We start from the raw sequence: 13,419 nt of genomic DNA, 5'->3' as shown, positions 1-13,419 counted from the left end.
CTCCCTGTCTTGCTCTACACAAGAAGAATTGCGTAGAGCAAGACAGGGGGGGGAGCAGGTGAATAAGCCCCGCCCAGCGGACCGGACAGCGGCAGTTTACATACATCTGAACCGATATAAAAAAGGTATTTATGCATGAAAGGTGCGGGGTCAGGGGGAAGCAAAAGTGCTAAGAGAATTTTCTATAATTCTAAAGCTGTATTGCAATTCTAATTACATATATTCCACATTGACATGCCTTAGCATGACAGAGTGCAACCATTCTTTGTATATTCTATATGGGGGTAGCTCCTCTTGGTATGCACCTATTCACATTAGTCTGGATGTGCCAGTCAGTTTTTTTGTCTCTAATTGTGTGGGGTGTCAGGATGTACACTACCGTTGAAAAGTTTGGGGTCACCCAGACAATTTTGTGTTTTCCATGAAAACTCATACTTTTATTAATCAAATGAGGTGCCAAATGAATTTAAAATCTAGTCCAGACATTGACAAGGTTCGAAAAAAAAAGGTTTTTATTTGAAACTAGCTGAAGAGCCCGGCGTTGCCCGGGCATAGTACTTAACTGTGGGTCCCGCTGTCTTCTTTAACAGCCCCACTCTCCACCCGCTATCACGCTCTCTCCTTCCGCAGCCCCGCTCTCCACCCGCCCCGTTCTATCTCTCCGCAGCCGCGCTCTACATCCGTGTCCCGTTGTCCCTCCACAGCCCCGCTCTCTTCTTCCACAGCCCTGCTGTCCCGCTCTCTCCCTCCACAGCCCCGCTCTCTTCGTCCACAGCCCTGCTCTCCCACTCTCTCCCTCCACAGCCCCGTTCTCTTCCTTCACAGCCCTGCTCTCCCCATCCACAGGCCCGTTCTCTTTTTTCACAGCCTTGCTCTCCCGCTCTCTCCGTCCACAGCCCCGTTGTCTTCCTTCACAGGACTGCTCTCCCGCTCTCTCCCTCCACAGCCCCGTTCTCTTCCTTCACAGCCCTGCTCTCCCCGTCCACAGCCCCGGTCTCTTCCTTCACAGCCCTGCTTTCCCGCTCTCTCCCTCTACAGCCCCGCTGTTTTCCTTCCTCCATATCCCCGCTCTCCATGCACCACACGCGGTGACGTCGGGACCAGGAGAGAGAGGTGCGCAGATTGTTAGTTCGGCCCAAGTGGGCGGAGCTGCAGCGCGTGTGATTGGGCGGCCTGCGGGGGGCATGGCCTAGCACTGTAGTAGGCCGCAATAGAAGCGGGGGACTAAATTTAGGCCGGGAAGCTGCAGGGGAGAGAGGTGGATAGCGCAGTTGGCGACGGGGAGCGCCGACTGAGCTGGGACAGGGTTGGGAGGGTGCCGGCACTATTCGGCCCCTGTCCTGAAGACTGTCTTCCTCCACAGCCCCGCTCTCCATGCACTGTCCTGCTGTATCCATCCTCAGCCCCGCTCTGCTTCTTCGTGATTGGTTGGTGTCCCTAACTGCTGCTTCGTGATTGATTGGTGATACACACACACACTCAGATTTATATATAGAGATAATAATTTTCTCCTTCAAACTTTGCTTTCGTCAAAGAATGCTCCCTTTGCAGCAATTACAGCATTGCAGACCTTTGGCATTCTAGCAGTTAATTTGCTGAGGCAATATGGAGAAATTTTCCCCCCATGATTCCAGAAGCCCCTCCCACAAGTTGGTTTGGCTTGATGGGCACTTTTTGCGTACCATACGGTCAAGCTGCTCCCACAACAACAGCTCAATGGGGTTGAGATCTGGTGACTGCGCTGGCCACTCCATTACAGATAGAATACCAGATGCCTGCTTCTTCCCTAAATAGTTCTTGCATAATTTGGAGGTGTGCTTTGGGTCATTGTCCTGATGTAGGATGAAATTGGCTCCAATCAAGCGCTGTCCACAGGGTATGGCATGGCATTGCAAAATGGAGTGATGGCCTTCCTTATTCAAAATCCCTTTTACATTTTACAAATCTCCCACTTTACCAGCACCAAAGCAACCCCAGACCATCACATTACCTCCACCATGCTTGACAGATGGCATCAGGCACTCTTCCAGCATCTTCTGAGTTGTTCTGCGTCTCATGAATGTTCTTCTGTGTGATCCAAACACCTCAAACTTGGATTCGTCTGTCCATAACACTGTTTTCCAATCTTCCTCTGTCCAATGTCTGTGTTCTTTTGCCCATATTAATCTTTTCCTTTTATTAGCCAGTCACAGATATGGCTTTTTCTTTGCCACTCTGCCCTGAATGCCAGCATCCCGGAGTCGCCTCTTCACTGGTGCTTTGCGTGTACTATTTAATGAAGCTGCCAGTTGAGGACCTGTGAGGCGTTGATTTCTCAAACTACAGACTCTTATTATACTTGTCTTGTTGCTCAGTTGTGCAGCGGGGCCTCCCACTTCTCTTTCTACTCTGGTTAGAGCCTGTTTGTGCTCTCCTCTGAAGGGAGTAGTACACACTGTTGTAGGAAATCTTTACATCTCGGCACTACAGGATCTGATGACAGATAATCAATGGAGGGTGCAGGGTGGTGGACCCCCACAGATCTAATGTTGTTGACCTATTAATATTAAAGCAGAAGGCAAACCCCACTTAAAGGAACTTTAAACATGGAAAATGTATTAAACAAAATCCCAGCAACTTCTCTATTAATTTCCTCCTTTTCTTTGGTTCTATTTTGCTTTGTTATAATTTGAACTGTAAAATATTTTAACAAAATGTTTTGTACATCTTAGGTGATCAGCTGTTTCCCTTTATCCTACTCGCTGTCCTGTGTCTAAAGGCCCCTTTACATTTAGCGATGCACCAGCGATCCCGACAACGATACGACCCGGTCAGGATCGCTGGTGCATCGCTAAATGGTAGCTAGTGAGCTGCCACACAGGCAGATCTCATAGCGATGCAGCAGCGATACAGCGGTCGTTACTTACCTTTCAGACGCGGCGATCCTGACGTCCTCCTGTCCGCGTCCACCCGTCGCTCGTCGGTGCCAGCAGGAAGCGCCCGACGAGAAATGGAGCTGACAGAAATGGAGTGACAGACAGCGGGGGAGCCGGTCGGAGATAAGTATCACACATAGCTGCTGCGTCACAAAATCGGTGACACTTTAGCGATATCGCTATGTGTAAAGGCCGCTAGCTGCAGCAGGAGCCTCCCCCCTTTTCTCTGTATGCATAGGATATAACAGTACAGTTCAGTACAGTTATCTTTACAGTAAGTCCCACACGTTCAGTTGTTTGGAGGGGGGTGGGGGGAGTCAGCTATACTTTGCAGGAATTTCTACATGTTTCTGATAGACAAAGAGGGAGAGATTATCTCCCCAGTTAATTTTATCAGTCATGTCTTGGTTTAGTTGATTACCTGTTTCCAAGGTCCATTTTTATTGATCCTTCTAGTGAGATGAATGCTCATTGTCTGAGAGTCACTGTCATGCGCTGAGATATGTCTGGATTCCCATCAAGTGTTCTTCCAACATGTTGGTATATCCAAATTGTAATTTGTGAAAACTCCCCCAGTACAGATTTTTTTCCATTTTCTTTTAATTACTTTTTTTTTTTCCTTGCCTTTCTAGATGCCAGGTTCGTCATCTTGAAGATCCAGCAGCGCTCTACAATGAAGTAATGGAGCTGATTATCAAGCTTGCCAATCATGGTCTCATCCATGGTGACTTCAATGAGTTCAATCTAATGCTGGATGATGAGGACCATGTCACCATGATTGATTTCCCACAAATGGTGTCTACATCTCACGCAAATGCAGAATGGTCAGTTTCCAGGCTGAACACAATCTATTACCCAAAGTTCCTTGTACAATTATTGCTGTAAATCCCCCTGCAGTGTGATCGCATGCACACTGCAACCTTGAATTGATTGATATAGCATATGCGCTAATCTTGGCTCTGATCCTAATGTTCTTAATGCTGAATTTTTCATACGTACATCAGCTACCTACTAATGGCAGTATTCCTCTTTGTCAGCTCGTACATTGATAGACATGAATTGACCAAGTGCGGCCAAGAACACGTTCAAGTGATTTATTGGTTGAGATTGTAAATGCAGGAAAGTATTTTAGTGTGTGATCTCAGCACAGATAATAGGTCTGATATCTGAGCAGCATATGTGCCCAGAGCTGAAGACAGAGACACTGTATCAAATGTTATATTAAAAGTGTGATATCATGGCTCTGAACACTTGTTTTTTTGTCTTCTTTTTTTAGGTATTTTGACAGAGATGTGAAATGTATTCGAGATTTTTTCTTGAAACGCTTCAATTATGAAAGTGAACTTTTCCCCACCTTCCATGATATCCAGTAAGTGGTGCCTTACAGATAATGTCTTGTGACTTACAATGTGGCTGCTGCTTCATTTGTATGGTGAAATACAGATTTGCTTAAGAGAAGCTGTAGTATACAGATGGGCTCTAGAGAAGCTATAGTATACAGATGGGCTGTAGCGAAGCTGTAGTATACATAGAGGCCATAGAGAAGCTGTGGTATACGGAGGAGCCATAGCAAAACTGTAGTATACAGGGAGGCCGTAGAGAAGCTTGGTATACGGATGGGCTGTGGTATACGGAGGGGCCGTAGAGAAGCTGTAGTATACAGGGAGGCCGTAGAGAAGCTGTAGTATACAGGGAGGCCGTAGAGAAGCTGTAGTATACAGGGAGGCCGTAGCGAAGCTGTAGTATACAGGGAGGCCGTAGCGAAGCTGTAGTATACAGGGAGGCCGTAGCGAAGCTGTAGTATACAGGGAGGCCGTAGAGAAGCTATATGCAATCTGTGGTTATTATGGCATGTTGTAATTTTGCATCTGCAGCAGGACCACTAGTTGAAACCACTTCTTTATTACAAATATAGACCACAAATGGAACCATCAGTCACAAATAGCCAAATAGACCAACAACCTTGTGGTGAGGTCTATGGCACCACATTTGTATAGGACACTCCTAACAGAACAATAGCCAGAAAAAATGGAGTAAAATGTCCAAAACACATTATTTAATAAAAAGGTATACATTTATTTGACATGAAACTAGACAAAATTGCATCAATAGTTTTCAGAAGCGCAGTACAAGTATTAGTATCAGGTGGCTCTAGTGTCCTCTAAAGTACCAACATATATATAAAGTGTCAGCGTGCCAATAATAAGGGTATGTGCACACGGAGTTTTTTGGATCTGCGGATTTTGTAGTTAAATCCGCAGGACTAAAGACCTGCGGTTTTGCCTGTGGTTTTACACCTCATAATGGATGAGGTGTGAAACCGCAGCGGTTCTGCACAAAAGAATTGACATGCTGCGGATTGTAAACCGCAGCAAAACCACGCGGAAAAATCCGCAGCATGTGCACAGCGTTTTCCATTTTACCATTGAAAATAATGGTACTGTACAACGTACCTAAATCTGCTGCAGATCTGCAGCAGAATCCGCACCGTGTGCACATACCCTAAGAGTAAGTGGGGGAGGTACAGTATAAAACACATGTAATCACACCTTAAAGAAGCGTAAGCGAAGTGCGCGGCGGCGTGGCGCGTGTCCTTTCTTGACAAATTATGGGTAAGCGCTTGTAAACATTTATAGGCTATGGGGGATTGAGGACTAAAGAATCCTTGTGCGCACTTGTGCAATTACATGTATTTTATACTGTACCTCCCCCACTTAGCCTTACTTATTATTGGCACACTGACACTTTGATTATATAAATGTTTGTACTTTTGAGGACACTAGAGCTACCTTCTACCTAATCCTAATCCTAATGCTTGTACTGTACTTCTGAAAACTATTGATTGATGCAATTTTGTCTAGTTTCATGTCAAATAAATTTATACCGTTTTATTAATGTGTTTTGGACATTTTACTCCATTTTTTTCTGGTTATTACATTTCTTTATTAGTAGATTACAGTATATTTGTGATTAGCAGATCCAAAACTAGATATTATTTTGCCATAAAAATGACTTTTACATAAAATAAATATGTAGTTACCTTTAGGAGAAATGAAGTTTTCTTATAATCTTTAAAGGACAATTGAAAGAGCTCTACTGGAGTACAGTAAGTAAGTGCAGGTGTCGTCCCCGTGCCCTTCACCTCTCATGAGAAAGGAGTTTCTCAGCCATGCTCCCCATTTTTAATTGCTATGATTCATCATGTGAAATTAAAGCAGCCTCTCCTCACCTGCAGTGCTGGTACCGTTCCAGCACGTTGGTGCCCGGTTCCCCGAGTCTTGTGTGACCTTATGTCATGCAATCCCTGCAGCCAATCGGTGTCTGTTTCTCTCCCGCTTGCTTTTGACGTAACTGACATTCGGAGGAATTTAGAGTGCACCAGTAGTTCTCACTTATTCTTGGTGTCAGTTTCGTCCTAAGGAAGTGAGAGTGAATCGGCCACTCATGGGCATCAGGGCTTACATGCTAGAACATAACACAAGTCCCGGCGCTGACATAGCTGGAACAGCACTGGCACCAAAGGTGAGAAAACACTGTTCTATTTTACACTGGGTAGTATAGCAATTGAGATGGCGTTGTCCAAGTAGTGGAGAAACCCTTTAATGACGGGGATAATGATGCTTCCTCTTTTTCCATAATGCTTATAGATGTCACCTTGGCCTCTGCTCCATTAACTTACTAAGGAGAGTGCAGCTGGCCTAAATTTGCAAACATTTTCCCCGCATTTGATATACCCTATGGATCTGCCATCCTTTATCGATATTTTTGTGTCTCCACTATTTTCCCGTTGGGATGGATTATTATAAACTTAAAGGGAACCTGTCAGCAGGATTGTGCACAGTACAGACGGTGTCAGGTCGGTGCTGTTATACTGATTAAAATGATACCTGGGGATGAAATCTGTCTTGTGGTTGTTGTTGTTTGTTCTTTGTTTTGAGTTAATTGTATGCTCTTTGGGGGGTCTCTGTGGTGCTCTGATTAGGCATTCTCTGTACGGCTTCTGGCAGGTCACTGATCCCTCACTGACCTGCCCCCTAGTTTACAAAATGAATATTCTATATATTGAAGGGAAAAAAAGCACCTTCAGCAGGCAGATGCCATTTTGAGACAGGTTTTTTTAATGAATTTATTTAGAACCTCAAATAAAAGAATTATATGCACACTTTACATGCGATCATGCTGCAGCGCTGGCGCCTGCCTGCTGAAGGTGTGTTTTTTTTTTTTTTTTGTTTTTTTTTTGTTCTGCAATATACATAATACTAGCTTGGCCCTTGTGAAATTTCACACATTGGTCATCGGGGCGCAGACAATTTCAGCAAAAGCAAGTTGGTCAAATGTAAATGTATTTCATGAGCTGATGAACACAGGTATTTATATATGTAGATTGGTAATACAGACAGGTATTTATATATGTAGATTGGTTTGATAAGTAAAGGCAGAAAAATGTCATCGGTTGAGGTGCCACCTGCAGGTCATTGTGTCTTTCTGCAAGCTTATGAAAATGAATGTTTAAACTGTATTTAGTGATAAAATCGTGAATGTGTGGTTTGTTTGGCTGTTTTTTTTTTTGCTGAAGGGAGCAAGTTTACCTCTCAAATGGTGTATCGTGTGTGGGTGAGGCGAAGTAATCAGCAAAAAAGCAGTGCATGTATAGAAATGTGTTGGCAGTGTGCTTTGGAGCAGGGGTCCCCAACCGCCGGTCCGCGGCCCAGCACCGGGCCGCTGCAGTGCCCTTGCCGGTCCGCGGACACAAGGGGAGCCCGGGGAGGTCAGTGGCGTAGCGGGGGCTGGGGCGGCGCGTGTAGCGGCGGCAGGGTGCGATCCAAGCAGCTCCACTGCCTGCAGGAGGGAATAGCAGGAGCGGAGCTGCAAGGACCCGTCCAGCTTCCTGCCCGCCGCCCGCGCTTCCTGTCTGACTGACACAGAGAGGAGAGCGCGGCCGCTGCTGTGTCAGAGCAAGGAAGCGCGGGCGGCGGGCAGGTGAGAGGAGAGAGGTGGTGTCTGTGTGTATATGTATGTCTGTCTGTCTGTCTGTGTGTGTGTGTCTGTGTGTCTGTGTAGCCTGGCCCTGGAGGAGAAGGGGACATGAAGAGAAGGCCATGAGGGGAGTGATGGAGAGACGGGAGTGATGGGGAGAGGGGAGTGATGGGGTGAAGGCAATGATGGGGAGAGGGGAGTGATGGGGTGAAGGCAATGATGGGGAGACAGCAGTGATGGGGTGAAGGCAATGATGGGGAGAGGGGAGTGATGGGGTGAAGGCAATGATGGGGAGACAGCAGTGATGGAGAGAAGGCAGTGATGGGGTGAAGGCAATGATGGGGAGAGGGGAGTGATGGGGTGAAGGCAATGATGGGGAGACAGCAGTGATGGGGAGACAGCAGTGATGGGGAGAGGGGAGTGATGGGGTGAAGGCAATGATGGAGAGATGGCAGTGATGGGGTGAAGGGAGTGATGGGGTGAAGGCAATGATGGGGAGAGGGGAGTGATGGGGTGAAGGCAATGATGGGGAGAGGGGAGTGATGGGGTGAAGGCAATAATGGGGAGAGGGGAGTGATGGGGTGAAGGCAATGATGGGGAGACAGAAGTGATGGAGAGAAGGCAGTGATGGGGTGAAGGCAATGATGGGGAGAGGGGAGTGATGGGGTGAAGGCAATGATGGGGAGACAGCAGTGATGGGGTGAAGGCAATGATGGGGAGAAGGGGGTGATGGGGTGAAGGCAATGATGGGGAGAGGGGAGTGATGGGGTGAAGGCAATGATGGGGAGACAGCAGTGATGGGGTGAAGGCAATGATGGGGAGACAGCAGTGATGGGGTGAAGGCAATGATGGGGAGAAGGGAGTGATGGGGTGAAGGCAGTGATGGGGTGAAGGCAATGATGGGGAGAGGGGAGTGATGGGGTGAAGGCAATGATGGGGAGACAGCAGTGATGGGGTGAAGGCAATGATGGGGAGAAGGGAGTGATGGGGTGAAGGCAATGATGGGGAGAAGGGGGTGATGGAGCACTTATTCAAAACCTATGGTGAGTTGAGTCACATTATAAAAGTTATTTAATTATAAGTATGCACTGCTACACTACAACTGTGTCCATAGCCCCGCCCCCTTATGACCAAAGCCCCGCCCCTGCCACACCTCCATCCCCGCCCTGCCGGGCCATGGAAGAATGGTCTTGCTTGAAACCGGTCCCTGGTGCAAAAAAGGTTGGGGACCACTGCTTTGGAGTACTGTGGTGCCACCTGCAGGTCATTTTTCCTTACTGCATGTTTATGAAAATTAATGCTTAAACTGTATTTTGTGATCAAATCGTGAATGTATGGTTTGTTTGGCTATTTTCTTGCTGAGGGGGGGGCAAGTTTACCTTTCAAATGGTGTATCATTTGTGTGTGTGTGGGTGCAGTATGAACAGAGATACAAAGGAATCACCGAAAAACTGTCTTTAGAAATAATAGAATAGATTCATTATGTAAAGTAGGGGGCAGGTCACTGCAGTATCAGCGACCTGTCAGAAGCCATACAGAGGGATATGTAAGAAGAGCACCACATGAAGATCCCCCCCCCCCCCTACAGGCCGCCCCGGAGCACAAAAATCTCATTAACTCAAAACTGCAAATACAGATTAAGCAACAACCACAAGATGGATTTCATGACCAGGTATCATTTTAATCAGTATAACGGCGCCAACCTGACAGTGTCTGTAGGTTACTCAGCACAATCCTGCTGACAGGTTCCCTTTAACATTTTTTTACTATTGATTGTGATATACTAACAGATGTGCTGGCTTGTTGTTGGTTTAAGTGTAACATATGTAGGTGCACATGTACACTGTGGCCATTGACACTCAAATGTAAACAAGAATAAAAACATTGCGTAGAAACACTACAGTAAGTAAATAGTAACACGTAAAAAAAATAAGGTGCTTGGATAGCATTTTTTGATAAAGTGTAAAAGCCATCCCGCCATGACACGGTGTACCTAATAAGGATGGTCCCTAATTCTGACTTATCTCGCCATGTTCCAGTAGGCCTCAGTATAGACAGGGGCAGACTGTTTTACACCTTCCTGTGGAAAGCTGGATATATAATGGTGTACAGACCAAAGGAGCAGTGAAACGCCCCCAGATGTACTGAGAAAAAGAAACTGAAGCAAAACCAAAAACATGGGCCAGTGTCACAATCCATTTTTGGATCTGTGTCAGTTTGGGCTGCTCACATTTAAACATTTTTCCTTTCTGGCCATCGGGGGTTAATGTCAGTTTTTCCCCCCTGTGGCCGCTGGTGTTCCTACAACTTTAGTTAGCCTGCTGGTGGGTTTTTTCCCCCCAGTGGCTGCTGGTGTTACTGCATTGTGATTAATTATCTGTGCAGGTGGGTGCCACTCCCACCTTCCTTTTTAAGGCCACCTGGTGCTGCAGCTCACAGTTGGTGATACACTGCCTTTTGAAGACCAACCATTTTAAAGAGAGGAGCTATCTTTAGCACTGGTGTTTGCAGCTTTTCTGGAGCAGTGGTTATTCTGCTGGAAGCTGTGTTCGGGTGCCTTACTCTGCGGTCCGGTGCATGACAGCAAAGCAAGCTAAGTGTTTTGTTTTTGCCTGTCTGTTATTTTCCTTGTGTTTCATTAGTACATCGGTGGGATCAGTGTCCGCACTTGCCAGTTCCCTAGTAAGGGATAGGTGCAGGGCAAGTGAGGAACCCAGGTATCCTATTCGGGGACAGGTTGAAAGAACCTGTATAGGGAACGTCAGGAGAGTTCAGGGCACTTCCTTCGGAGAGTACAGGACGTGTCCATTTCCCCGTTCCCTATTGCAGGGCCCACGGTTGTAATTATTTCCTTCATTTTGTCCCCTCAGTGTACCTTGTCAGCAGAGGTGGTGGTTGGCGGGGTAACTGAGGGCATATCAGTGATTGTGGACAGTGGAGCAGGAGTCAATTTGGTGGATGCCCACTTTGTCCAGACCCATGGCATGGGGTGTAGGATGCTAGCTAATCTCCTAAGCGTCCAGGCCATTGACTCTGTCCCACTGAGACTGTGGAGGTTGGCCCAAGTCGTGGATAACATACAACTGGGTATAGGGACTTATAGGGACTCAACATGAAGAGTCCCTGTCATGTACGTCTTGGGGGGAATGCCATCACCTATCGTTTTAGGCCTCCCTTGGTTGAAGAGACACAACCTGGTAATTGGTGGTCTAGGGAAGTAGTCAGCTGGGATCAGTAATGTGAGGGCTGCTACCTGGGGGCTACTGTCTCTGCCGTCATTCTACAACCGTCCCCTTCTTCTCCAGTGGGGGCAACAGAGGTGCTCAACCCTCACCACAAGCTACCCTTGAGTGTCGGACTCCTCGTAGGAGGAAGGGTCAGAGGAGGGTGATGGTTCCCTCTCAGAATTGTGGGGGTGTAAGTGTGGTGACACAGGGGGATGCCTCTGTTGTCAGTTCCTTGAAGAGTTCACCGTCTTGTGGCAAACGTGTGTGTGTGACAATAAACGTTCAGGTCCGGACCTGTGTGTGAACGAGTATGTATGGGTGTCCACCAAAAACTTCCAGTGGAAGTGTGCTGCTGAGGTCTGGAGTTCTCGGGTGATCGGGCCATATTGGGTGTCGGCCATCCTCGGCCCGGGGACTTACCAGCTGGAGTTACCCCTCAATAATGCCCACATACAACTCATTCCCCAGGTCGGCGCTCTGGAGATTTGTGGCACCTCCGGAGCATACGTTATTGTCACTTCCATCAGTCAGTTTGCCATAGACCTGTGAATCAGGTGGTTGCTGAGGTGAACTCTGGTGGATCTAGGCGTCCTCACTGTAGGTGGTTTTCTGGTGAGGTGCGGTGTTGAGGGTCAAGAGGCCCCTCATTGTATGGTGGGTATTGTCACGATCAATTTTTGGATCTGTGTCAGTTTGGGCTGCTCACATTTAAACTTTTTTCTTTTCTGGCCATCGGGGGTTAATGTCAGTTTTTCCCTTCGGTGGCCGCTGGTGTTCCTACAACTTTAGTCTGCTGGTGGGTTTTTCCCCCTGTGGCCGCTGGTGTTACTGTATTGTGATTAATTATCTATGCACGTGGGTGCCACTCCCACCTCCCTTTTTAAGGCCACCTGGTGCTGCAGCTCACTGTTGGTGATACACTGCCTTTTGGAGACCAACCATTCTGAAGAGAGGAGCTATCTTTAGCACTGGTGTTTGCAGCTTATCTGGAGCAGTGGTTATTCTGCTGGAAGCTGTGTTCGGGTGCGTTACTCTGTGGTCCGGTGCATGACAGCAGAGCAAGCTAAGTGTTGTTTGTTTTTCCCTGTCTGTTATTTTCATTGGTGTTTCATTAGTACAGCGGTGGGACCAGTGTCCGCACTTGCCAGTTTCATAGTAAGGGATAGGTGCAGGGCAAGTGAGTGACCCAGGTATCCTTGTCTACGATAGGTTGAAAGAACCTGTATAGGGAACGTCAGGAGAGTTCAGGGCAGTTCCTTAGGAGAGTGCAGGAGGTGTCCATTTCCCCATTCCCTATTGCATGGCCCACCGTTGTAATTGTTTTCCCCAGTGTCCCCTTGTTTGTCTTTGTTGGTTTTGTGACCGACCGATCATCGTGTCGGGTCACGCATGGCCAGTCACATCGTGACAGCCAGCAGTTGTTAGTATAAGTGAAATGTGTGTATGCTGTGGCCATTATCAGACAAATGTAACCTAGGTCCAGCTGTGCCCCCAGCACATAGGTGACACATAGGTGAGTTACTAGAGAAGGGACAAATCCTGAGTGGGTGCACCTTGTCGCAGTGGGATGGCTTTTACTTAGGGTACATTTTTGTTTTCAATAAAAAAAGTAACTGTTATTTACGTGTTACTGTTTACTTACTGTAGTGTTTCTATGAATTGTATTTATTCTAGCTTATATTTGTAGATTGGGATATTGGAATTTGAGTGCAGATTCTGTGCCAAGGAAGGTTCTGTTTTCATGTAAATGTATGTATTCTTCAACTCTCATTAAGCACAGAATTACGTGACTGCTGTATCATCTGATTATTCATCAATGGTCCTCATTGAACCCTTGGGGTAGATCACCATTGTTACTGAGTCCTACTCCTCCCCACTTGCTAGCTACTTATGACCCAGACACTGCTTTTTCCTACTCTAATAGTCTGTCATTCTGTGTGTCTGACCATTACTGGTGGGAAATTTTTTATCATAGAATAGTAGTTGGAAGGGACCTCCTGGGCCATCTGGTCCAACCCTCTGCTCAAAGCAGGATTCAAAAAATCATCCCAGACAGATGTCTGTCCAGCCTCTGTTTGAAGAATTCCGTTGAAGGAGAACTCACCAGTTCTCGTGGCAGCCTGTTCCACTCATTGATCACCCTAACTGTCAAAAAGTTTTTTCTAATATCTAATCTGTGTCTCCTCCCATTCAGTTTCATCCCATTGTTTCTAGTCTTTCCTTGTGCAAATGAGAATAAAGATGACCCTTCTACGATGCTTTCTGACACATTTCTGATATAACCTGTGGTTCTGAAATGC

The 13,419-nt window shown here is 46.8% G+C and overlaps 1 protein-coding gene across 2 annotated transcripts in view; it reads left to right on the top strand.

Moving 5' to 3' along the window:
• Nucleotides 1–13,419, top strand: part of RIOK2 (RIO kinase 2) — a 61,282-nt gene that overhangs the window by 32,269 nt on the left and 15,594 nt on the right. For both annotated transcript variants that reach the window (XM_073543933.1, XM_073544001.1), the window contains exons 6-7: nucleotides 3,548–3,739; nucleotides 4,192–4,284. In XM_073543933.1, the coding sequence (XP_073400034.1) occupies nucleotides 3,548–3,739; nucleotides 4,192–4,284 (285 nt within the window). The remainder of the gene's footprint in view (nucleotides 1–3,547; nucleotides 3,740–4,191; nucleotides 4,285–13,419) is intronic.

This window comes from Dendrobates tinctorius, unplaced genomic scaffold (genome assembly GCF_039654945.1).
Source record: "Dendrobates tinctorius isolate UK_male_01 unplaced genomic scaffold, ASM3965494v1 ptg000003l, whole genome shotgun sequence".
Taxonomy (NCBI): domain Eukaryota; kingdom Metazoa; phylum Chordata; class Amphibia; order Anura; family Dendrobatidae; genus Dendrobates; species Dendrobates tinctorius.
Note: the sequence above shows the minus strand (reverse complement) of the source record. Positions and strands in the feature narration are given on the sequence as shown.